Source organism: Perca fluviatilis, chromosome 20 (genome assembly GCF_010015445.1).
Source record: "Perca fluviatilis chromosome 20, GENO_Pfluv_1.0, whole genome shotgun sequence".
NCBI classification, from domain to species: domain Eukaryota; kingdom Metazoa; phylum Chordata; class Actinopteri; order Perciformes; family Percidae; genus Perca; species Perca fluviatilis.
The window spans coordinates 4,628,108-4,655,290 of record NC_053131.1 but is presented as its reverse complement, the minus strand read 5'-3'; the positions used below and the strand labels follow the sequence as shown (position 1 = coordinate 4,655,290).

Here is a 27,183-nt window from a genome sequence, read left to right as displayed (position 1 = left end):
CATCCTCTAGCAACCAGCCTCCCCTCAGATTATAGTATTCACAGGCTGAGGATTTACTCAATTCAATTCATTTCGCCCTTTTTTTCTTTATTCTCTCTCCATTTATTTTCTTTCCAGATGCTGATAGCTGGATGATTATGTTGATTCACAATTCACACACTATCGCTATTCACAATAGAGATGCATAGTCTTTATGACAGAGGATCACACTAAATATAATACAGTAATGCTTTTGGCTGAAATGTAAAAAAAAATAGTTTTTCCTTGAACATCAACTAGATACTACTTTTTTTGCGTAAGTAGAAACCAAGAACAGATCTGCCTTGCCCCCTAGCCCTATCCCACCAAAAAAATGCTAAAATAACATACCCAAAATTAATCAGGAATAGCTACTACTACTAACAGCCATGTTACAAATAGCATAACACTTCCAAAAACATTGATATAGTAATAAACACAATTCATATTGAGTAATAAGCATATTTGACCAAAGAGTTAATGTCAGAGTGACTGTAAAATGTGATGTCTGACTGCGACATTTCCCAAGGAAACTAGAAAGAAGCAATTTTGTACTGGTGCCAATTCTATTAAAGTTATGATAAAATAATAAAACACATCTCATAATGTTGACTGATTATTGCTGTTGAATCATGAAATCTGAAATATTCGTAGATATCGTATTATATTATTAGTACAGTTGTTCCATATCATATCCTGAACATGGTTAAAACTATAAGACATAAAAGGTAGCAATGTTCATGTACAGATACTAATTCACACATGATGTTAAGGGACATGACACGGAAAAGTTGAGAGAAGCTAAATAAAGTTACATTTAAGATATTAAAGTATCATAAGATTGATCCCCTCATGAGTGGACATCAGTCAAAAAACAAAAAACACCAAAAATCCCAAGCTAATTAGAGTGAGGCCATCATTAGGTTTTAGGGAGTATGTTTTATCTTAGATTTTTTCACCTCATATGCTCAGACGTTCATTTCATAATCTCTGTGTGCATGTGTGCGCATGAGTGCACGCATATGCACATGAGGAATTAATGTCGACATCACAGGCTTAATTTGGCAGCAGCAGTTATCTTCTACATCTCGTGCTTCGTAGCCTCTTTTCTTTTTTGCCATCTGAGCACCAGAGGTCATGATGCAGGTGTGAGATCATAATGCACTCATTGGGGCGCGTAATGACTTATTTGGTGTGTCCATGCCTAGTGTGTGTGTGTGTGTGTGTGTATGTGTGAGTGTGTCTACAGAATGCTGGATACATGACTCTATTGATCTACATCAACATCATCCAATGCAAGCTGCCTTTGCAGACAATAAGGCAGTAGTTTTCTTTTTATGTGGCATGCCTTCGTGTTTGGAACTTGTCCAGCTCTGCTTTCTGTCTATCTTGGATTTCTCTCCATATTATTAGCTAGCTTTTTGTCCATGGTCCTTATTTCTGCCTTATCAATGAAAATTAAACAACAATTCTGAAGACAAATTCAATTATATTCCTATATGTTATCGACACAAAGTGGGTATGCTATGACTACCTAGTGGTTGCTTGTAGGTTTATTGTTGGTGCTGTGTTCTGGCAAAAAAAAACTACCCTGTGACTGCCAGGGTATGTGCCTTCATTGCAGCTCCACTGATTTTGGTACTAAAAGACAGTGAGCCAGATTTACTAAGAAAATGGCGGTGAGCTGCTGTTTTTATTGAGTTTGTGGCTGCAATTTGTGTGAATTCCACACCTGATTTTCTAAGACAGCGGCTCATTACACAGTCAGCTGTTTGATGAACACAAACTAAAACAGTTACAGTAATCAGATGTTTATTAACAGCCTATTAGCTTTATTTTAGTTTCTAATCAGTTTTTAGTTTTATACAAGGCTATATTTTACCTAATGCATGTTTACTTTCACTACGTGGCTGTTCCCATATGCACTAGGCTTATATTTATGCCTGTTCTACAAAAGCAGAGGATTTCCCCCGCAACTACAGGTGACCTTAGTAAATCCAGCAGAATCATCCTTTTCTTACATGTCTCCACCTATCATTCTATTATTACTGTTATTACATTAAACATGCATAATATTAGGGATGGGAAGATTCACTGATTTGCATCGTTGCATGGACAAAGTGTATGATGCGAGTGAACCGACTAAAATAATGTGCACGGATATAATTTCAGCTGTTTATGAAAAGTCATGAAGTCGTAATTACACGACTCTGCAGAGCCGTCTGCTCAAGTGAACAGTCATCCGCTGTCTCTCCCCTTTGAGGGTGAGCAACTTGAACAGTCACATGATGTCATCAGTCATGGCAACCAAATAAACAACAGCATGAGTACAGCAGTTTACTCAGGCAGAGTGACAAACAGCGACGAAAGCCTAGACATGAAAACCGCACTCATGTGGGTCCTTTGAAATATGACAGCTACAGTATAATGAAAATAGTGTAATGGACACGGAATTTGATGATTTCACTGTTTATTAGACCCCAGATGAGACAAGAAGCTAACGTTAGCAAACGCTGCCGTCCCTCTGATTCATCACTGCAGGAGACGTATTCCACAACACGCTGTATTAATGTTACCGTTTAAAACTGTTTCCAGGTTAGTGGCGCTAGATCCCGCTCAAAAACAAAAATAAAAAAGTAGTAATGTTCCCTCACGTTTTGTTGCTAAACTGTGTGTAAAATGAATGGTTAAATCACCTGTTTCAGGTAACGGTATCCTAGGTTACCATCTATTTGCTCGATTTTTGGGAGGTAAACGTAGCTAACGTTAGCAAATAAGCCCACTTGTGACGTTATTGTTCATATTTTGGCACAATGTGTAGTAATGATAGTAGTTGTGGTCATAGTGAGTGAAAATGTGATGTGTATCTGGAATTTTTCATTAGCTATGTGTGAAATCTGTAAAGCTGAACGGACTCACAGTAGTAACATAGGGCTGAAACGGATTTAATTCTGATCCAAAAACTTTCTGTGAGAATGGACAGAGAAGGGACACTTACATTATATACTGGATTGTAATTGTAAGACATATGATGCTTTTGAGAAACGATTGCAAATGAAGCAAACTGTTGCTAAAAAGGAACTACAAGCTTTTCACTTAGGTGACGTCCCTCGACGCAGAGACAGAGCGGAGAAAGATGGGCGGAGCACCTCTGGTGGACGGCGTAGGGACTAGGGTCAGAAACAGCTGCCGGTGGCTGGAACTGGGAACAGTAGAAGCTCTGTAACTGGGGGCAGCAGGGGCTCTGTAACTGAAGACAGTAGAGGCTTTGGGACTTTGAACATCAGAGGCTCTGGGACTCGGGATAACAGAGGCTCTGGGGGCAACACAGTCTCTGGGAACAACAGAGGCTCTATAACTGGGAACAACAGAGGCTCTTGAACTGGGTGCAACACAGGATCTGGGGACAACAGAGATTCTGGGAAAAACAGAGGCTCAGGGGACAACAGAGGTTCCGGGGCAACAGAAGCTCACGAAGAAGGTTGAAACTGTCTGGTGGCCCGTGGCAAAGGCAAGACCAAATGGCAACGAGGGCGGAATCCATCTGGAGTCCGGCAATGAAGATGAGACCTCTTTGGAGATCGACGACAAAGACCCTCTGGAGGCAGGCGAGAAAGGTACAGCCTTTGTGTTGGCCACCGAAAACTGTTACAGGACTGGAGACCGGCAACAGGTCAGCTGGGCTGGAGACAGACAACAGGGCAGCTGAGCTGGAGGCCGGCATCAGGGCAACAACAGGGCAGCTGGGCTGGAGCATGGCGACGGGGCCACTGGGGAAACAAGGGGTTGCTGAGGCATAGTTGAGTGAGAGTGGAGCTGCAGCTCTACAGACACTTGGGGCTGTTGCAGCTCAACAGGAACTTGGGATTGTTGCAACAGGGACACAGGAACTTGTGTCGACAGACCACCATCTGGAAACAAGTTGCTGGTGCTGGCAGGGCCACCGACTGGACATGGGGAATCGGAATCAGCCTGGCCACTGACTGGAAACGGGGCAGGAGTCTGATGGCCATCAACTGGACACGGGGCAGGAGTCTGTCTGGCCATCAACTGAACACAGGGGGCAGGAGTCGGTCTGGCCACCGACTGACACAAAATTGACACTTACATTCAAGTCACACTATGAAGGGATCACTTCACAGCCACTATGGAGAGGAGGGATAAGAAACTAATAAATCTTTAAATATACATTTGGCATTTGAGTGTTGTATTAATATATACTTGGAAATCCAAGCCTATCCTTTAAGGAAGGACAGGCATAAATGAGTGGCTTTTTTAACATCTTTCTTTAAACAGGTATTTGGCTTCCAGCAGTTTACTGACTGGAGGTCATAGTTAAACCTCCTGTATATGTACTACATCACTGCTAATACTTACCAGATTTTTGGGGTGTTTGTGTAATAGTCTTACCCAACTCCTACCCACCATCACCATCAACACCACCTCCCCTTCACCTTTGCTATCATCATGAACCTGTAATTGAAAAGATGATGGAATTAATGAAATACTGCTAATGCCAGAAGATGAAAAATTCAAATTAGCTGGTTATGAAAGTGCTTTGAGAGCACAGCTGCTTGGCAGTGACTCTGCCGGCTTCTGTGACCTGTAGCTCTGACAAAAAGGAACAATTTTCATCTGTGGGGAGAGGGATAGGGAGAGACAGAGAATCAGCAGACTATTAAATGGATAATCTTGTCATTTACATTTTTCCTCTCTCTCTCTTTATTAGTTTATGATTGCGCTACTGAACCTGTGTGTTTATAACTGCAATGTTCCAAGAACCATATCTTTGACCTCACAAGGCCATTGTAGATATGTTTACAGAACTCTAAGAGTCATAGAGAACAGCAGGGGAACATCGCTGGGCAACATTTTCCAAGTTCTAATCCTGAACGATCAAATCCCTGAACGATGTGATCAAATCCCTTTTAAGAATGTATTTGTTTGTGCCCTATTTTTCACTTGGAAGTAAATCACATTACAGAAGCTAAGGACCTCTGCATGATAACGCTTACTGGTCTTTTTGTGTTAGTTAGAAAAAAATAATTAAAGCGTTTAGTTTGACTCAGTCACACATTCATTGCCCTGCTGGAAGCACTCAGAAAAGCACCAAATCCGTTACTGAAAATAATCCCCAACAAATGCACTATTTCCTCCCGTTTGAGTAACCTTTGTTTAAAACTACAGCTGTTTTGGGAAATTATTAAGGCTTTTATATTTGTGAGCCATTTTAACCAATGGGCTGGGAGCTAAATGCCACAGACAGAGTAGGGGAAGACACGTTGGTTTTGCATCAAATAATCTGAATTGTACAACAACAGAAACACAGTTGTATGTGAAGCCTCTGTATGTGAAGGCTTACTGGTCTGCTTCCTGTAGATCTGTACACAGCACAAACTACAGTGCCAGGGTGCAATGACAACTCTATTGCATGGAGGAGAGTGCAAGTATATACACATTAATGATGGTAGACAGTGGGCACATGGCTGCAGAAGAGATGACCATTCTGAGCCCTTAAAGATGCTATAACTGCCATTTCACAATACCTGCTATGACTTTAACGGGATAGTTCATGTATTTAGCATTGAACTTCCATAAAATGGGGGACTCTCAAGAGACAGATGCAAGGAAAAAATTTTTTTTTGAACTGAAGCAGTAGAAGTCGAGAGATATCCTGACTTTTAGGCCCTAGAATGAGTCAAGCTCCAAAAACACTGGATACTATTTCCATAATGCAATCCCCTCCTAAATGCTTTCAATATTACGTATAAGTGGAGCTGTAATCTAGAGAGCTACAAATGAATGAACCAGGGAGCCATTTTGTGCCGTTTCAATGTGTGCACTTCCTATCCACTGGCTTTGCATGAGCCCTCCTCTTTTATGGTGTGGGCGGACGACTCCATTTGATAAGCTGGAGTGCAGAAGCGTACGTGCTGTTTTACTTGTGTCTCACTCACTTCTAAGTTACAGTCCCTATTCTTGAGAGAAAGGGATTATTTAACCCGACCAAAGAGAATGCTCCTCTCACTCTACTGCTCCTCTCTCTTCCCCACTCCCACCATGATGTTCACCACTGCTCTCTCTCAATATTTAAATAACAATGGAGCCCCTCTGCAAACTAACCTGTTTTCCTGCTGATGTCGTGGAATTCATCTGAAAGCACTCAAACAAGCACAACATAGCTAATGCACAAAAACACTGATGCATTGATGCTTACAGTTATTATTTTTGTTATTATTATAATAATAAGAGAAAGACAAACCTCGTCACAAAACCCAAAAGTCAGAAAGAGAAAAGAATATCTCTCTGACCATGGAGACAGAAAAGGCATCAATCATAATTTCCTCAGAACAAAACTATGATTGCCTTAGGGAAAATAGAATATGATATAATACGGTCATGTGTACATTATGTGACAACTCAACATAGAATATACATTATGTAGGAAGAGCACATGACATCAGAGCCAAGCAAGCAGAGTATCAGTAATCGAAACTTGAATGAATGAATGAATGAATGAGAGAGAGAGAGAGAGAGTTGGAACTCCGCCCAGGAGTTTAAATGCTCTCACTTATGCCAGATCACACCTCCGTCAATTGTGTGTCTACGTGTGTGTGTGTGTGTGTGTGTGTGTGTGTGTGTTTGTTCATCTTCAGTTATGTATTGTTTATTTTATACATTGTGTGCATCGTCTTGCTTTTGCAAAGAGTTTGTTAAACATGTCATAGTGAGGACTTTAAGTATAATTCCAATATGAGATTTTGAGATCTTGGAACATGGTGACATCACAACAACAAAGTCTGACAGGTCACGAAATGGGAGTAGCCAGACGATCACACAGGTTGAAAAGAAATCCCCAGCTTTGTTCAAAAGAGTTATTTGCATTTGAAAATACATGTTAACATGTAAAATGATTACCCAAACAGTCGTCATTCTTGAGGTGAAACATATATTTACCCTTTGACTTGTTACACCTAAGAAAACTCGTAATGATTACCCTACCCTGTCAGGATGCTGTGAAATGTCTGATAATGATATGTGATATTGATGTGTTGGTTGGTCTCCCAAAGAAAGAGAGAGAGTTTATTTAAGATTTTGGGAAGTTAGATGCTTGTGTAATACACTTTTCATATGTTAAGTTAGGATAGGAACATCGACTTAGGACCTGAATCTGCAATGTATTTTTCCTTAATTAGGTCCTAACCCTAATTACCGTGGTTACCTGCAGTTACCATAGGATCTGCAAGGCGAGAAGCTTCTGTAATATGGCCCCGGCAAACAAATAGTTTGGTATTAAAAAGTTGATTCTGCTTTAAAATGTGTTGGCAAAATAAATAAACTCTGTTGTTAGTAATAGCTTTGTCCACATTACATCTATTGCAAAAAGAAACCCCTTTTTCTCTTTTGGCAGTCTGCAGACTGTTTTACATGCTTTGATCTCTTAACATGGGAGTCAGTCAGTCACATACAAATAAAATGGATAGAAAGGTCATTGAACTTTTTCCCGTGGCACTTGATTGGTACACAACAAAATGGCGATTGTTGTTAGTTGTCATAGTGACAATTTGCGTCAGTGGGGCCGTAAACTGTGTCACAGCTCGCTGGGAGAAGATGGGAGATGTTCTTTGAGTTGCAGGGAGTGAGGAAGGACAGTTATGGTGCTTTTCCATTACATGGTACCTGCTCGACTCGCCTCGACTCTACTCGCCTTTTTTGGTTTTCCATTACGAAAAAAAGTACCTGGTACCTGCTAACAGGTACTTTTTTTAGTACAACCTCAGTCAAGGTTCCAAGCGAGCTGAGGCGAGCCGAAAAGGTGACGTGAAAACCTGCAGGCTACAGATTGGTCGGAAAGAATCGTCACTGATCACTGCATTGATGGGGGTGTCCTGACCAACCCAGCGTTTTTAAATAGTTTAGCCAGCGGTGGTTTTTTGCTGCCTCCAGCTTTCTCCGTAGCATATGCTATATACAAGTGGCCTGATGTTTATACTTGTGCGCTGGTGTGTGCATGTGTGTGTGGGGAGTGGGTGAGAGAGGGATCAGTGTGAGAGTGACGGCGATTATCTTCGGAGCGAGTAGTGACTCTAGAGTCATATAGTTAGAGAAACAAAGTGTCTCCTCTGTTCTTTCTGACCACGATGGGAAATCTGGAGCAGTAAAAGTTAACTATCTCTTTGATTTCATCTTGTTTACGGAGACGAAGAACCAGGAAATGAGTGGATGGGGGAAATGCACCGCTACCAAGCCACGCCAAAGGCAGTCGCTATGACGACCAGCCACGCTGAGGCGGTACTAAAATCTGCAATGGAAAACGGACGCACAGTGCGTCGAATTGAGTCGAGGCGAGTAGAGTCGAGGCGAGTCGAGCAGGTACCATGTAATGGAAAAATGCCATTAGACCCAGAGTCAGTGGGTCAGCGGGCCGCTAACGTTAGACCCATCCCGCTGTTCAGCTCATTCTCTGTAACCGATGCAGCATAAAAGTACGGCGGAACCAGCAAGCAAACCAGCCGGTGTTAACTAGTTGGTTAACACTAACTAGCTTTCTAACTCTGCCTTAACGTTACCCCCTCGCCACATCGTTCACAGAAAACGAGCAGAATAATCTCGTGGCGATAGCAACGTGCTTTGTGTGGATGAAGCATGAAGTTAATTTGACTCATTCAGCGGCTGGCTTTCTGCTTCGTAACCTTACTACTCCACTGCTCGTTTGTCCGTTACTGTAAAACCTGAGCTCCGCGACTGGCCTGAAGTCGGCTTATTATCGGAAGTTTATACGTTAGCATAGTAATAGTACACATAAAAATGGCTGCTGCTCTGACCATTCTGCTACGTTGATTTGAATGAAAATGGCCTTTCTATCCATTTTATTTCTGTGGTCAGTCATCTCTTTCTTGCTTACAACTAGTTTAGAATGGCATTGCCCTGATCTCAACAATCCCTATACCATGTCCAGACATGGCATATCTTTTGATTAGTACACCTCACCTTGAGAGAGAGAAAGAAAAATGAACAAAAGAAAGAAATAATCTGAATGCTACTGTTTCTACCATCAGCAGTAAGGTTTTTGACCAGAATGCTGCTGTTCTCGCTGCTGCATAAACAGATACTGAACAGGCCAAATGGACATGAAAAGATTGGATCTAAGATTCTTCGTTGTTCTTTCGTATTGGAGAGCAGGGCTTTAGTGAATCTGTTACTTGAGTGACACAAAATGGTCACTTAGATTTAGACAGTCAGCCATGTCTGCAAGAAAATCCACACATCATAAATCATGATGTCACTCAGTTATGTATGAGCCAATGACTTATTTATTGCAGATTTATATTCACTATTAGCCTGGTGCCACTGAGGTCTGTCGTAATATTAATGATTTATACAAAACAATCCATATTATTCATTTGTCAGAGGTTATGTAGATTTCTAAAGTGAGTATGTAGTACAAGCTCACAAAATCAGAAAATATTAGCCAACTTTGAAAAAGCCTGCCAAGAAAATGACAAGAAATCTGACTATACATTTCTTAAATTCTCACACTCATTACAAACTATTTAGCTGGATTATAGTTGTATTTTGAAAGTACCTGTTCTAGTTATGTAGCACTGACCAGACTGTCCTCTCACAGAAAACGGCCATATAGAGAGCCAAAGTCACAAGCCCTTCTACTTCCGGCAAAATTATGAACGAGGGTCAATGGAGAGATAATTATTACTTTTTGATCCCATTTGAATTGAGCAATGGATTACAAATATGATGTTCGTCAATTTAAAAGATAATTTTTCAACCAAAGAAAGTCTCAGTTTATTGTTAAACTGTTGAAGTATAAGACTGTGAAAATACGTAATTAAAGACTTTATATTAAATAAAGACTACACACTTCAAAGTTGCATGGATTACGTCTCGCTGAAGCTACGATGTCTGTGTGTATGGTACCGGGGATGTAATGTTACTCAAATGAGCAGAGGATCTTGCTTGTTCTTTTGCTTATCTGCTGAAAACACTTTACTGGATAAAACACATCAGGTAAGATAACATTACATGTGTTGTGGAACAGAGCTAAGCTAGCGAGCAAGTTGAGCATCAAGCTAGGTGACGTAAATTGTGTGAGACGAGAGATGTAGTTCACTGGGCGGTTTCACACAAAACTAAGTGGTCATATGACAAACCTACGGCTAACTGAGACTTTCTTTGGCTGAAAATTTTTCTTTTAAATTGACGAACATCATATGTGTAATCCATGGCTCAATTCAAACGGGATGAAAAGATAATTTGCCTCTCCCCGTTCACTACTGTTCATATTTTTTTCCGAATTAAGGTCCCATGAGGTCCACCGGAAAGGGCGTGACTTCGGCTCTCTATAGGGCGCCCGGATAGCTCGGTTGGTAGAGCCAGCGCATATAGAGGTTTACTCCTTGACGCAGCGGGCCCGGGTTCGACTCCAACCTGCGGCCCTTTGCTGCATGTCATTCCCCGTCTCTCTCCCCTTTCATTTCTTCAGCTGTCAATAAAGGCCTAAAAATGCCCATAAAATAATCTTTAAAGAAAAAGAAAACGGCCATATTGGTTGATTGTGCAAGCATCTTATAACGTCCCATATTTACGTTTGTTGTTAGGCGGCGACCTCCCATGACTGTAATAGTTATCGTGGGAGCAAACGAGGAAGAGAGGTGACATAGTATAAGGGCGCCAAATTCCGTGTAAGGAGGTGGGTTGGGCTGGTGAATGGGTCAAATAAACACAGAACTTTTACTCAGGAGCCCGAAATTTGTGTTGTCCTTGACGGAGTTACTTCCTTGATGCAGTTACGTCACTGTTGCCAGTATTCGCAGGATGTGACGCTGCGGCGTGTGATGGCTGGGTTCAGTAATAAACTAGTCAAAGAAAGAACTATTTATTGAAATGAATGACTACATGTTACAGTTGATGGGTACGGGCACAGAGAGAATGAGAACTGAAGGCTTAACAACAATTAGCTCCAGTTAGCGGTTTGCTCTGGTAAGCTCCAGTTAACTCCAAATATAGATCAGCTCAAGCCCAACACACTGCCGCGGTGAGGGTGAACAACCAGACTCTAATAAATGAAGTTCGTGGCGCTTTCACAGCGGTGTTTCTACGGTTTATCAGTAAAGTAAATCCCACGGGAAACCACAAGCAGCATGCTTCTGCAACTTCACAAGGGGGTGGTGCTGGAGGCCACTGGTTTGTGTACAATACATTGTTGATTGGAAAAGAAATGTAATTTGGATTTCATCTATCTGGGAAGGTATAAATCTACCTGGGCGGGGCGCCCAAGTAGAACCTATGTATGGGAAACACTAAGTTCCATTTCACGATGTAACTATGTTTTTAAAACTGCGAACATTAGGTAAAATTGATCAGCCACATGAATAAAACTGCCACCGCAGTCAAGTGTTACGGTCACGTGTTATGGTCACGTGTTTAAAATGATCGCCGTTGTTGTGGGAGTCATTAACAATCAACATATTCTGTCTGCAAAAAAAAAGAAACTGATTAACCAAACCAGAAGCTCAGTTTTACAGAGAATAAACTATGTCATATTTAATAGCAGATTTTGCTGAAAAGTTGGAGAAAAAGGCACAAATTCCGATCTTTGCCACCTGGAACATACAGCGTCCCCTTACCTTACAAATATAAGAGAGATTTACTGTGGCCATAACTTTTCCTGATGCCACTTCTCCTTGTGACATTTTTATGGATGACCTCTTGCAGGACTTATCCAAGCTCATTCATCAAATACAGGCTCCAAATGGAATGGCATATGGATGCCATTCAAACCATTATGGGCTGTTAACAGTCTCCTCACATCATCCTCATTTCAGTCCATATTTTAGCAAAACCGCTATGACTATCTCTTTGGGTGGCTGTAATCTGGCGTTTCTGTATATCACCACTATCATATAAAACATAAGTATTATAGTCATATATTGTATGTTTGGATCCGGGTGTTTATAGAGCATAACAAAATCATTTGAAACCTGCCAATATTGATTTATTTTTCTAGTAAACTTCTGCCTTTCCTCAGCTTTTCTTTTGCATGTGTGTTTGCCATCTGAAGCAGGGCAGTGTTCTCATACCAGCCCTGCAGGTAAACTCCCTAATGGATGAACTAGCATGGTTCCACTGGCACACAGATTAAGCAGTGTTTTTCCTTGCAGTGGGTTGTAGATGAAGAGAGAGGCAGGAATGTTCTCTCATCTTAGGGGGGCCATGCTGGAGACAAGATGCAGTTTGACTTTGCTAGCCCAAAAGGTAGATGAGAGGAAACTGGAAAATGTTACTTTGGGAAGACAATTTTATTTTGTTCTGCAGCACCATATCTTGTTCAGTGGGTTTGGATTATTTCGCCTGTCTGACAATGCTGGTGCTGTAATATGTATTACTTCAATTTTAACAGCCAAACTGATATTAACAGACTGCTTGCTGGTTTGAACCTAGTGGCCAGACAACAGTAGCTTACCCTGTGATTAATGCACTCTGCATGTTACTCTGAGTGCTAAGGACACATGACTCCTTATATAGAGTAGGTGGTCATTTAGCCACATCTGAAACTAAAAAAGAATGAATTAATTAGCTTGTAGGGGTGGGTCAGATAACTCGTTCCATTTTGGCCAAAGGAAACCCAGAGGCTCAAGGCTTTAGACGTATTTTCCTCAATTAGGTTCAATAAGGACATAATTATCCTCTCTTGGAAAAAAAAGCACAATAGCTGCAGTACGTATAGTACATCTGACCATACAGCTGGTACTCCCCCAACACCCCCACCTGTGCAGCCAATGTGGACACAGCTTATTCACTAAGTGTATTTCCCAGTTTATAATGTAAGCTAACAGCTTACTAGCAGGGCTGGACTGGGACAAAAAATCGGCCCTGGCATTTTTGGGCCAGGCGGCCCACACCCACCATGATTGGTCAGACAAATTCCCTGCAGACAGTACTCTTAAAATATGCGTGCGTTCCATTAAATGAGTTGCCTAGTGTTCAGCGTTCATGTGATCATTTTGGATCCTTCAAGAGGGGACTCAAGACTTATCTGTTGATCTTACACTTAAATAATTCATTCATTCTTAGAGTTATGATTTGTATATTTATGGTATTTTTATAATTTTTTATTATTGATATTTGATATTGTATTGTCATTATTTTTATTATTACTATTTTGCTTAATATTGGCTTAGCAACTTTAAAATCAGTTTACTGTTAATTTTAACTATTGTAAGATTCATATTTTGTCGCTTTGGACACAAGTGTCTGCTAAATACAATAACCATAACTATAACCCTTCCTAAAAGCTACAATAAAGCTGAGAGTAGTATATGCCCTGGAAAAGAGCACCAATACAAGAGAAGCTAATTAAGCTATTCAAGGAACACTGATGCTTATATCATCACTGATTTTATAGATCCACAGACTTTTCAGCTACCCAACAGGCCAACCGCTAGCATTTTCAATGTAAGCTTAAGCTGTTAGGTTACCTGACAGCCACTAACTTTAATGTTACAGCCAAACTGCTTGTTGTCGTTATGACGTGACACACTCGCGCGTGAGCGCGCGTGAGCGCACACGAACACACACACACACACACACACACACACACACACACACACAGCCTCCTTCCCTTCCTGAGAGTCTGTGTTAATTTGCCTACTCCTTACCACATCGTCATCTACTCTCTCTTCCATCTTTTCCTCACTCGCCTCCTCCTCGCCTTCTTCCCTGACATCGTTGTTTCTGCTTCTATAGCCAGCCACCTCTCCTCCTCTACTTCAGGTAATGCTGATGTTGAAGCAGCTACTACAGACCCAAACATGTCCGAAATTTTTGAGGACTCCGCCTGTAGATTCTTAATCTTTTTCTCCTCTAATTTATTTGCCCCTCCCTTGCACTTGGTGGTCGTTTGTCCATTTTAACGTAAATGCTAAACTTCCAGCATAACTATTACAGCTCACGTCTCAGGGCCGGGAGGCGTGGCCAGAGTGGGATTCGTAAATTTGCGGCCCGGAGTGGGGAAGGGGGTTCCTGGATTTCATTGGGTCAGGCCAGTGCCAATAAAGAAAATTAACCAATGGGCCGCTGTGAGTTCTTTATGGGCCGGCCCGGCCAAAAAATAAAAAAAGGCCTATTTATATCGGCGATTCGGCCCAAAAGTCCGTCGGCCCACCGGGAAAATGCCCGGTATGCCAGATGGCCAGTCCAGCCCTGCTTACTAGTCTCTAACTTTGGCCTATGTCATACTTTTAAAGAGGTATGTTTCCTCATTTGTAATGTTAGTAACAACAAGAAAAGGCAAGGTGAAAGCATGAGGTTGACTCTTACTGGATCTTGCAGAAATAATATGTGAATGAAATAGGACAATAACACTTTATATAAAAAATCGAGATACAACACATTTAGCATTAATAGCATCAATAGCATTATTATATTGTTGAATTTATTAAATGAAAGCAGTCCTCAATTATTTGACTTGAACGTAGCTTAACCATGTAATGTAATATGCTACAATGGCCACAATTCAGCTGAGTGACAATACACAATCCAGCCATATACTAGGTTTCAATGTAGTCTTGTTCAGTGTGGGGTGGTGGGTGGGCAAGGGGGTTGTTGGGGGGGCTTGTTGCAGAGGACATTGTAGTGTCTTGGTGGCTGATAGATTGCTGTGTTGTGACTGAGCCCACAGTCTAGTATTTTTGCTTAAACCACAGTGAGTTAATTGAAGATGATCTCACAGATAACCACTCCTGACTGGACCATTTATCTGTGTTATCCCTCAGCTCTGCTGGGCCCATTTCAGCACATCACTGTTTCTTTCTTGTGCTTCTTTTAATAGGATCACAAATACAGTCAGTGCACCCTATCCTGGCTTTTCTCTGTGGCGTCCCTCCCATCTTTGCTTCTCTCTGTCTCATCACAAGCATCACCACTGTGTCACAAGGTGGCTTTTTGACAGAAAAATGGCAATTTCTCTCATAAGATTAGGCCTTTGATGTTGTAAGATGATAGCTATCTGCGGCTCCTTTTATTTCTCCCATTGCCTGCATTCCTCTCCGTCACGTGTTGAATATTTCTGAAGGCTCTTTTGTGGACAGTGTGGCTGTTTATTTGTCAGTCGGAAATGCCCTAAATAGCATGGTGATTATTACTTGATTCATGTTCATTTTTAATAATAAGTGGTCTTAAACTCACAAACCTGATTTTTTCTCTTTTAATGTCCACCCACGAATTAAATGATGAAACATGTTTAAATGCCATGTCGTTTTAATAATGAAACTTTCACAGACCTAAAAGACATAGGCTACTGACTTGCAATTGTTTTATAAAGACTTGTGACTTGACTTGGACTTGCCCTCAAAGACTCAACAGCATTTGAGTCTAAACCTGGACTTTCACCAACACCATTCAAGAATAGCTCTTTTTCTGCATTTATATGAAGCCATAATGCTGACGAAAATATTAAAATACAAACAGCTGTATTTATTACTGTACTGTTCAATAAATAAACATATAACAGATATAGTAGGTCTTGGGCCTAATTTGAATCTGTCATGCTGTCTGATGACTGAAAATATTCTTACACCTTTCCACTTTTTTTCTTCTCACCACAGCGAGGGAAGAGAATGTGGCCACTTTCCGTGGCTCGGAGTACTTCTGCTACGATCTTTCCCAGAACCCCATCCAGAGCAGCAGCGACGAGATTACGCTCTCCTTCAAGACGTGGCAGCGCAACGGCCTTATCCTTCATACCGGCAAGTCAGCTGACTACGTCAACCTGGCACTGAAGGACGGCGCTGTCTCCCTCGTTATCAACCTGGGCTCCGGAGCCTTTGAGGCCATTGTGGAGCCAGTCAATGGGAAGTTTAACGACAACTCGTGGCATGATGTCAAAGTGACCCGCAACCTCCGGCAGGTAAGGCACAAAGGTGGATGTGTAAAGCTTTCTTAAAGCTTGGTTTTGATGATCAATCCATTCTCACTCCCATCTCAAAAAATACGGACGCTTGGGCAGTGGCTCTCAGCGTCGACGCAGCTACGACGCAAAAAGCCCCCTTCAGCGTACGTATGGAACGCACCGGGCAGAGCAACAGCACGACCCCAGCACTGTAAGATGGCGTAGGATTAAGAGCGACAACTGTAGCGAGTAGTATGAAAGATCGAAATGCCGCATAAGGAGGTTGGTTGGGGGGGTGGATGGGTCAAACAACACAGGACTTTTTCACCATGGAGACCGGGGTTTGTGTCCCGTTCTTGTCCCGTGTGTCACAGAAACATACATTTTATAACCCCACCCACCGTCTTTTCCTAAACTTAACTGTTACGTTCTTGTACCACGTGTCACAGAAATGTACATTTTATAACCCCGGCCACGATCTTTTCCTAAACCTGTCCCGTTCTTGTGCCACTTGTCAGTCAGTACATCCCAACCCAGAGCGTCAAAAGTGACGCCAAGAGTCCTGACGCTAAAGCAGACTTTTAGCATGGATAACAAACGCCAAACGCATATGACTAAATGTCCCAATTTTACGTGATTTGAGAGTGAGAATGTGTTGTGATGGTAAAGTATAGCAGTTGAGTTGTAACATGCTAGCTAGCCAGTACCATGCTGTTAGCCAGCAACAACAGCCTGCTAAGCTTGCTGGCTTGCTAATTGTCAGTTAAATTGCTAACTGCCACTAGGTTCCTTCATTTTGGACTCTTCAGCCCATTCCTTCAAAGATCAACAGTGTAAAGATTGTATAATGGATGTGCAAAATCAGTATTTTGCCATTCCAGGTGTCAGAACACAGTCACTTGCACATTGTGGGCCCAAATACTTGTTGACATTTACATACTCTGATTTTAACTCATATGTGAGTTAAATGCTGCACTGTAGAGGCCAGCTCTTTTTCAAAAAGAGCAGCTATCCAACATTTTCAGATTGTAGTGGACAAAACACAGTTACATTTATTTCACCCGGTACAAATCCATGAAATATATTTATACCTTGGTCGGCTTGGGAGCTCTCTACAACAGACACACTTTTGAGAAAGTCACCACAAATGTTTGAACCTCGGTAAGATGGCCATCACAAACATCTTTACCTTTGGATGCCCTTTTGAAACAAAGGCCAAATTTGCCCTGATTTCTTTTCCCATCCGTTAAAACAGTTTCCACCTGTTAACCTCTACTATAGTCTGTAAGTAAGTAGTGACTGAAGGAATAAAATGAACCATTGTTCACTAATGTGTGTACTAACTCCCTAACTTTTCATTCAACTTTTTTGTTTTTAATTTTATATACTTTAATGTATTAACAAACCCACTGCTTTCATTTCTTACCTACCCCACCTTTCTGCAAAGCAAAAAAGCATGGGACGTGCTATGGTAAACATACTCCATCTTATGGTAGATATAATTTTTATTGTCATTTTTTGGTTTGCTGTGTACTTCTCCCCTTTCTATCTTTTTGGACTTCAGTACATCAAGATCCCATTCCCAAAAAAGAATGGATTTTGTAGCTTTCACGTTGGCTTCACTTTTCCTATCCTTCTATTATTCACCTGGTTCATCCACTTGTGTTGCTTTTCTGCTTTTTTCTTCCTCTTTTTTTGTCAAACAACTTTTGTTTCTTTGGGGTTTTACTAAATCTGCTTCCAGATTTCAGATTTTCCTGTTAAATGTTTTTGGTGATGATATTGTGGACATTGCCAGACTCATATTAAAGACAAAGATAAAGACACACTGGACAATTGTGTCCTGTGCACTATGTGTATGGTCTGAAATGGACTGAATCGTCCTTGCACCAGACTCTCATCTTCATTCACACTCCTGAACAAGTAAAAATACAAGGCAACCCACATTGCAGTAGAACACTGGATACCTATTCTACCAGGGCTCAAAATACTTTTTTCTTCGTGCATGCACTTTTAAAATTACCAGCACCAAAATGTATATTTGGGAATAAAAATTTGAATTATTGCTTAAATGCGAGATTTAATTATTACTGTTGCAATATGTGAGAAACTATTTTTAAGTTGAGGTTAGATTGGGCAAATTTGTACTCTTTATTGTAATTACATAGAGACTAGGGTAGTTTAAGCTATAACAATGTTTCATATCTTATAAATGAATCATTATGTTTTTGTAGAGTAACTGGTTAAATACATGTAGTAGTGAAGAAATATATAGAAGCATAACATGAAATACTCAAGTTCAGTAGAAGTACCTGAATATTGTAGTAAAGTACAGTACTTGAATCAATGTACTTAGTTACTTTCCACCTCTGCTGGTAAGACTTTCACTTCCAATAAAAAGCTTGTCAAAGATTGGAGGTTTTTACTACATGGCAGTGTGGTTGTGTACTCTGCCATTTTGTGTCCTTCATGTTTGCATTCAATTTTGTGTGGTGTCATACTAAATCCTCCCTCCTCATCTTTGATTTGTGTTTTTTTCAGCTCCTGCATGTTACTTCTGTTATATTTATTAGTTTCTTTCCTCCCTCACATATTTAAAACAAAAAAGGAGATAAAAAAAGAAGCAAACCACTTGGTTTGTGCATTATGAGTACTACATGAAGATGAAAATCAGTGCATGTTTGTTAGGCCTAGTCCACATGTACGCTGGTCACTTTGAAAACTTGTTTTTTTCCCTCCTTCGTTCTCAGAAAAATCTCATCCACACATGCAGTGTTAAGAAAAGTCTCCACCCATATGAGAATGCAAAAACACAATTGAGGGGCTGTCAAGAGCATACATAATCAGGAGCAATATAAACCCTGAAGAAAAAGATGCTAATCAGAAGCCTGAAAAAAAGCTGTTCTCGGAGAAGACAAAGACGTTGGCTTTGTAGTGGCAGTGTTGGATTATGTAGCAGTGATGTCCGTAGCGCATTCTGATGCCACCGTTCCACAACACAATGGAAGAGTAACTGTACATTTATGTATAAACATGTAAAAAGTCCTACTAGCAAGCCTGTCACCAGCACTATTTTGGCCACGTCTTCTATTGCAAAAAATGTTGCCTCATTTGTGACGTGTCACAGGATAACGGCGCACACTCTGACGTTACAAGTCACAATCTCTGTTTCGCCTGTCTACACGACAACACCAAAACAAAGTTTCTAAAAATCTTCACCCTGGCCAGAGTTTTCCAAAAGCTCTGTTTTCAGTGACCTAAAAGGCTTTTTGCGTGTGGAAGAAAGGCCAAAGTGTTTAAAAAAAATACCTGTGTACGTGTGGACTAGGCCTTAGTGTCAGTGTCTGTGACTAAATTTACCCAGTTTTCATCTTTCTGTTGACATTTTACTAACTCTTCATACCTATCAACAGTTTCAACTCCCACAATTAGCATCTACTAGCGTACATAAAAAATAAAGAAAATGATGGGCTGTCAGAATTACTATTTGTTCTCTCTGATCCATAACACAATAAACACATCACCAGGTCTGAGATTAATAATCACACAGACCTGAGTGAGTGAGAAAACTAGGCCACCTTCTATCCTGGAAATCCAAGTATACGTTTTATTTCTACATTCACTATTCATCCCTTAATGTCAGGTGACAATATCCGTGGATGGGATTCTGACCACTACGGGTTACACCCAGGAAGACTACACCATGTTGGGCTCTGATGACTTCTTCTATGTGGGTGGCAGTCCCAGCACCGCTGACCTGCCTGGATCTCCAGTCAGCAACAACTTCATGGGCTGTCTCAAGGAGGTACGGTACCTGATTCATTGTTTACTGTTTGTTGGCGTGAAATGTGGCACTGGCCTGATCATTACTTGCTAAACAGCTCATTTGTCCATGCTGTCTCTGAGAAATATATCTGGCTGTTTAGCTGCTAGATGTTCCACATTCTTTACCAGCTAGTGACTTAACATTGCCTGTGTACTGTTTGGTGCCGGGTAGGTAGTGTACAGGGGGCTTATCAGAGCTTGTTTGCTGCAGTGTCTGAAAGTGGGACTGATGAAAGCAGTGGCATTCAACCATATGATGAATCTACATGTCATTAAGAGCCTGTCCAATGGCTGATATTGTGCAGAAGATATCCCAGCTGCCTGGAATAATCTCCCCCTTTACTATTTTGTAACCTTAATCAGTCGTTTTGGTGTTTAAACTTTTTATTGACTAAATATACTGTGAAGAAAGCTAACACGAAGGGGGAGGAGATTTTCGGTAGGGAGGAAATTTTCGGCGCAAACACCGGTAACGTTATGAGATGTACGGATAGCCGCTGTTCTGACTCAGGTGCCTGGGATCTGATATGGTCTCTTTTCGCGACTTAACCCAGTGGTTCTCAAACTTTTTCTACCATTCCCCCCTTTGGATGAAGACAATGTATGTTCATTTTTTATATATTATATGAATGTTTCCTGCACAACACTAACACTACTGTTCTGCTGTGAAAAACATTCCAACCTCAAAACATTAGTTCCACATCACATTTCCCCTCTGGTCACTCGCACCCCACCTGTAATGCCTCTGCGCCCCACAGGGGTACGCCACACACTTTGACACACTCACTCACACACACACACACACACACACACACACACACACACACACACACACACACACACACACACACACACACACACAGAGTACACACACAGACACAGAGCACACAGAAAACACAGCATCAAGGAGAAGGAGGAAGTGGTGCAGTAGCCATTTAATCCCCCTCTGGCCTACTTCCTGCTCTGTGCCATGCTGGGCAGGTTTGCGATTCCCTGTACTCCCCACACACACACACAGAAAAACGCACACCTAAGCATCCACATTAGGTTGGAGTCCTTTATTTCCTCATCACGACACAGAGATATGAGGGATAAACGTGGTGTCACATAACAAATAGAAGAGACACACAAACACATTTCCTTGTGGTGTTTTGCACACACTCACACCAGGGTTATTATAGTAAAATAGAAAATAAGCAGTGTAAAATGCTTTTAGTAAACTGGAACTATATAAAAATGGGACACTAGAAGTAGTGTCGCTGCTTCTGTACAGTCCGTTGCAGCCTGAGACTGACTGCAACAGAGTATACAGCAGGAATTTATACCGTGGAAAAATCACCCATAAAGGCTTCAAAACCAAATATTACCCCCAATTTCCACCGGCTGCGTAACGGCTGTGTAACGGACGCCGGAGAGCCCCGCAGCAATTCAGCACACGGCTGATAGTGCCGGGTCAGGAAGTCGAGCACAGAAACTAAATAAACATCCGGTTAATTTTCAAAATAAAATACACGGCGGATCATATTTCCCTGCACTACACCTTGAAAACGCAGCACAGAGAAGTTTCCCTTCTACTCCTCTGGATGGAAACAAACTGTTGTTGGTTTTGTGGTTCTATTCTACCTGAATTCGCGACTCGTGACTACAGCTGTCAGTCATGGCCGCAGCCGTGCCGCAACAAATCCGGACCTAGTGGGTATTGACCGGGCCGGCCGCGTTCTTAGTGGAAACGAGGTAAGAGGTTATACGTACCAGAAGGAATCTGATCCAAAATCGGGGAGAAATTAACATCAGCAGCCAGAATTAAAGCTTTCCCTGGGGTTAGCATGTAGCTAGTTAGCAGTGGACTGTAATGAAGTAGAGCAGCACTTTCTACCATAAAAAATCACCGTATCCAAACCAAAAACTATACAACCGGACATGTTCCAGCAGGAATCTGATCTGAAATTGGGGAGAAAATATTATGAGTCAATGGAAGTACATTGCTGGGATAAAGCCCCTCCCCTTCTGCCATTTGTGCGTTACCGTTCTCAAATTCTCTTTGTTTCGAAGAAACAACTACAAACTTCGAGCTAGCAACATGCTAAACATGTCAAATTTGGAAGAAAATGTTTGCAACAAAGTAGGCCTGCTTTGTTCTTTCGGGGAATTATTGTAAAGATTTACAAAGTAAACTAAAACGAAAATAAGCAGGGAGAAATATTTTTAGTAAACTGAAACGGAATAAAAACTAAATCCTTCAAGAAACTAAACTGAATCTACTCTATTGCCAGGTTATAAAAACTAATAAAGATAAAATAAAAATGAACATGAATCATTTCAGTTTTAGTTTTTTAGCTATAATATATCACTACTGACAAAAAGAAGACAGCGTCAATTTACGTAAATTCTTGTGACATTGAACCACAGAAAGTGATCTAAGTAGCGCAAAGATTTCAAATTAAAGATCACGGCCATTCTCCAACCATATATTTTGTATGTATGTATTTGTTTTACATACTTTTGATACATAACTAACTAAAACTACTGTAAAGGTAAATATATATAAAAAAAAGAAATACTCTAACTCTCTACTCTAACTAAAATGAAATATTCAAAATTTAAATAAAATTTAAAAAAATCATTGAAAATGTAAAACCTATTATAACCTTGGGGCACCGACAGTGTATCATTATAGATATTACAGAAAATGCAGAAAAGCATAATAGATCTCCTTTAAGGCCATTCTCCAACTATGTATTTTGTATGTATATATAGCTACACACTTCTGAAACATTAAATCTGGCCCTAACAAAAACAAACTACTGTAAAACTATAAATAAATAATAATAAATATATAAATAAAACTATAAAAACTAAACATTTTTGTAAAGCTGTAACTTAATATAAGATGGGTTTCTTTCCCAGGAAATACGTCTAATGTGTGTGACGACAGTGACAGTGAACCGTATTTCTTCACTCCGACTGAGCCCGACCACAACGCGACACACATTCTGCTTTTAATGTCCAAAACCCGGCCCGAGCAGGTATTGTAAAGTGAAGCACTGAGTTTGTGTTACGCTGTCTAGAGTGCGGCTCGGGAGGTAAACGCCTATTTCTGTCCATGTGTCAATGTTAATAACTGATGACTGATTGCAGAAGGCAGCTAATTTTGGGTCAGCTAGATGTGGTCAACATAACGTTTAGTGCGAGTTCTCAGATAATTGTGTGGTCGGTTAGTGTTCCGTGTTGTTGTGATGTCGTTAACGTTACTGTTGGGTAACGCAGCTGGCTGGATTGGGTCTTGAGATAGATTATATAATGAAAATCAATTATAATTTATGCTTTTGCGTTAAATCTATGCCATGGCTACGTACGAAGGTACGTGGAGGCATGAATCCTATGGCGTAGGCTGACGTCACCTCTCAATAAAATGTAACTTCATGTCGTGGCGACGCACGTCTCTCGGCCGTGGCTTGATAGCATTGTAGTTCCCCCGACTCATTTCCTGGTTCTCCTTCTCCATAAACAACATGAAATCAAGGAGAGGGTTAACTTTTCCTGCTACAGATTTCCCACCGTGGTCAGAAAGAACAGGGGAGACACTTTGTTTCTCTCACTAAGACTCTAGAGTCGCTACTCGCTCCAAAATTAATCTCCGTCACTCTCACTCTCTCTACCACACATACATGCCGGCCCTGCTATTCTCTTATTTCTCTTAAAGAAATATCGATGCTCACACCAACGCACAAGTATAAACTTCAGGCCACTTACGTAGGCTACGGCGAAAGCTCTGCATGGAGAGGCTACGGCGAAAGCTCTGCATGGAGCCTCTGCAGAACCATAAATCACGCTTTAGGAGTGAAGACGAGCACTTCTCCTTGTTGTTACACACACGGTATGTTTACACCTGATTGAGTGGAATCAAATGTTTATAGTAATATTATTAACTATGCCATAACGTTTAAGTTAATAAGCGTACCTTTGAGCTAAGTTAGCATAGCAATCTTTGCTGGTCATAAATGATCTGTTTAACAGAGCAATGCTGTTGAGAGCTAATGTTGGCAATCAGCAACAACTTTGACTTATAACTCAGCTGGTCCGATGGTAGCTAATGCTAAAATTACATAGTTGACTGACCTTTCTGTAGTTTACCTATATAATAATGTAGTTGTACATTTCGGTTATCCCAGTAGTTATGACATAATGTCACATCTATGGTTTTATATCTATATTTCTCACAGTCTTTCCCTTAAAGAGAATGCTATGTAACCATGGTGACAGTGCACCATCTTGGGGGGATAAAATGGATGTGATAACAACTGCTGGTGGTTTTATTAGTGAATTAACAGCCATGGAGGTGTGCAGCCACAGAGAGAAGCTACTGGCCTTGTCATTCCAGAGATTCCTACAGTTAATTTTCATTTTTATGGTACTCACGGTAATTTATTTACTTAAATGTGATTACAATTTATTTTATTTACATGTGACAATTTCATCTAAAAAATTCTAAAACATGATTCAAAATGTTAAATCACCAGCCTACCGTGATTTATTCAATGTGTTTTTATTATCATTATTTAAAAATAAAATAATTTTCTTAAAACAAGATTTGGTATCCGAAATGTATTTTTCAAAAAATTTAGTCTTGAAAAATAGTCGTCTTATGATCAGGGTTATCTTATATTCGGGCCAATATGGTAATTGAAAATTCAAAACTATAATAACCTTGACTCACACAGTTCCTTAATAAAACTTCAGTTACAATGTTGATTTATGAATTCAGTAATCTGCAAATCAAGCAGCACAGGGATATGAAAACAGGCTGCAGCATATGTCACATATGCATTCATCATTTTCAAATAAATGCATGTTTGCTACCAAAATAATGTAGCACACTAGTAAATTATCTTAAACCATATTGATAAAAGAGCCCTCATATATGAATATCACATACATACAACAGTGGACATGTGTAAATTGTTTGTATGTAAATAAAGAGGATTTAGTAGTTCATACTTTGCTTTGACTTAATTGGGAATACATTTTTACCTTTCACCTTTAAAGACCTTTAAATTGTTAGTCAATTATTATAGCTGCATAAAGGTTTTTTTGTCATCATTAGTTCTTAAATGAGTACTTCGCCGATTTAACAGTGCACTCCTTTAACTGTCAGACTCACAATAGACCGCAAAAACAAAAAAAGGGATAAAGACAGATGCAGCCAAATCAGGGATATTGTCTTTTTTATTCCAAACATTCATCTTTCATGTCAAAACCTCATATCTACATTACCCACAATGTTGTCTCGCATTGCCAAACCTTACTCCACAGCGCTGCTGAGGAACATCTGGCTCCTCAACACATAAATAAATGCTCTGGGTTGTTTGCATTTCTTTAAACCAATCACAATCATCTCGGGCGCCGCTAATCTGCAGACGCAGCACAGTGGATCTGTAAAATAGTCTCGGGAAAGAACTTTTTTTTTGGTGGAACCTTTGCACTCCACAAAAGAAAACGCCACATACAATATTAAATGAAGTTAACTGTTTACACAATACAGTAACATGACCTATTTAAATTAGCTAGATACATGGTTAAACATCATTTGCTCTTACCAGTGTATTGCACTTTTTAACGTTACTTTGTCCACAGTGATCCACATTTTCTACAAAACTTGACATTTTCAACGTGTAGTTTGCTAGCTCAAAATTTGTTGTTTACTGAAATGAACGGAGATTTGCAAGGTGAGGAAATGGCGATTCCAGCGATTATTTGGTAAATGAACTGTCGTTGATCCGGACTACCCACAATGCAACTCAGGTGTGACATCTCTTGAATCAATTCATCAGACTTCTTGCAGCTCGTTCACCCGCGACTAGCAAACCTCGCTATGAACAGCTCTTTTTTAATTCTGATTGACGGTGGCAAGATCTAAAGTGCTTTATATATTTAATTTCTAAGCAGGACTAGGGAATTCATCCTGGATGGATATAGATACAATAGACTCTGGGAATAAGAGTTTTCCAATTGTGTCAATCAGTTGACGAATAAGTGGGAACAATTCTGTTCAGAAAGCATTATCTGTTCACATTCATATCATCCTGTCACACACTAGTTAGTTATTGCAAAGCCATTGTTATCAAAGCTTCAAAGTCAGAAAACGGACTGCCTTTCATTCCCCACAGAACAAAATAATACACAGATACCCAGGCATTCATTTATGCACACTGGTCACAAACACAGTCATTAAGTCACACACATTCTGCCCACCTCCTAATCTAAACCCACCTACCCACACATACATAGCACCCACCAGCTCTCCATCTGTCTGCTGTCCAGCACCCTCGCGTCCTCCACTTCCTGCCATTAGGGCTAATTTGCCTGCTGCCAATGCTCTTGTCCTCACCATCCACAGAGCAGCGTTATGATAAATGTTTTGTTACCATGGCACCAGGTACTGGTCGCCATTGGTAGCCCCCATGGCTGGCTGCCCCATGCTTATTATGCCTTTTATAAGCCAGCAATTACAGAGAAAGCCTACATCTCAAAACCCTACAAAATACATAATGGCCTACAATAACACATAATTGCTATCATTGTCATTGTCATTACACCTCCATCAACCACTCATATGGAGACTTCTGGCTGTGCCTATATGACTGTAGCCAACAAAGAAACATAAATGATGAGTTCACAGACTGAACAATGAGGATGAGCTTAACAGCATTGAGTAATTCTCTCAGTTTCCTCTGGTAGTAACAGTACTTTGTTACTGTAATTAAATATTTGTATAGCATTTGTACCACTAATGAGTATTATTCTGTCTGATTTCTCTTCCACTACATTTAAAAAACGTTCTACTTCATAATAGTGTGCTTTTTAATCCATTATATCTATTTTACAGTATCTGTAACTTATTTTTTACAATGTATGATTAAAAAACTTTGTTTACAATTTTATATACAAAATAAAATAGATCATAAAATAGGATGCATTGTTATAGATTAAACTCCTTAACAGTATATGTAATTAGTGTTAATAAACAGGTAAATGTAGCTTTAATACAGTTAAACGCAATCACAAATCAGTAAAAATAATCCAGCAATATAATACTAGCATTCTGCTGCGGTCATTCTGGGGATGTCACAAAACCAGAAATGTAGTAGTCGATACCAATGCCAGTGAAATTCCACGATTTTTGATACTCTATATATAAGGGCTGTCAAAATGAACGCGATAATAACGAGAAAACGCAAAGTCCTTTTAACACCACACATTTTTTTGATTCACGATCAACGCACACACATTCTGGGATTTGGGCCTCGGGCTAGTGTGCGAAGTCAGGAAGCGATGCAGCAGTAACGTCTTGTGGCTAGTAGAAAAAAAGCTCCTTGAGCATAAATGGATAAAGAAAAGGGTCTTTTAAAAGGCAAGTTCAGTTTCAAAGCCCT

General features: G+C 40.4%; 1 protein-coding gene and 1 long non-coding RNA gene across 2 annotated transcripts in view; one reads left to right on the top strand and one right to left on the bottom strand.

Annotated features, from left to right (window-relative positions):
* nrxn3a (neurexin 3a) overlaps positions 1-27,183 on the top strand; it is a 260,386-nt gene that overhangs the window by 107,926 nt on the left and 125,277 nt on the right. Inside the window, 2 exon segments of the mRNA XM_039786713.1 lie at positions 15,642-15,943; positions 19,569-19,730. Of these exon segments, the coding sequence (XP_039642647.1) occupies positions 15,642-15,943; positions 19,569-19,730 (464 nt within the window).
* Positions 4,094-13,733, bottom strand: LOC120549661. Its single transcript, XR_005637414.1, has 3 exons — positions 13,695-13,733; positions 4,396-4,491; positions 4,094-4,163 (listed from the first exon to the last, which is right to left on the bottom strand). It is a non-coding gene; the product is annotated as an uncharacterized LOC120549661 (long non-coding RNA).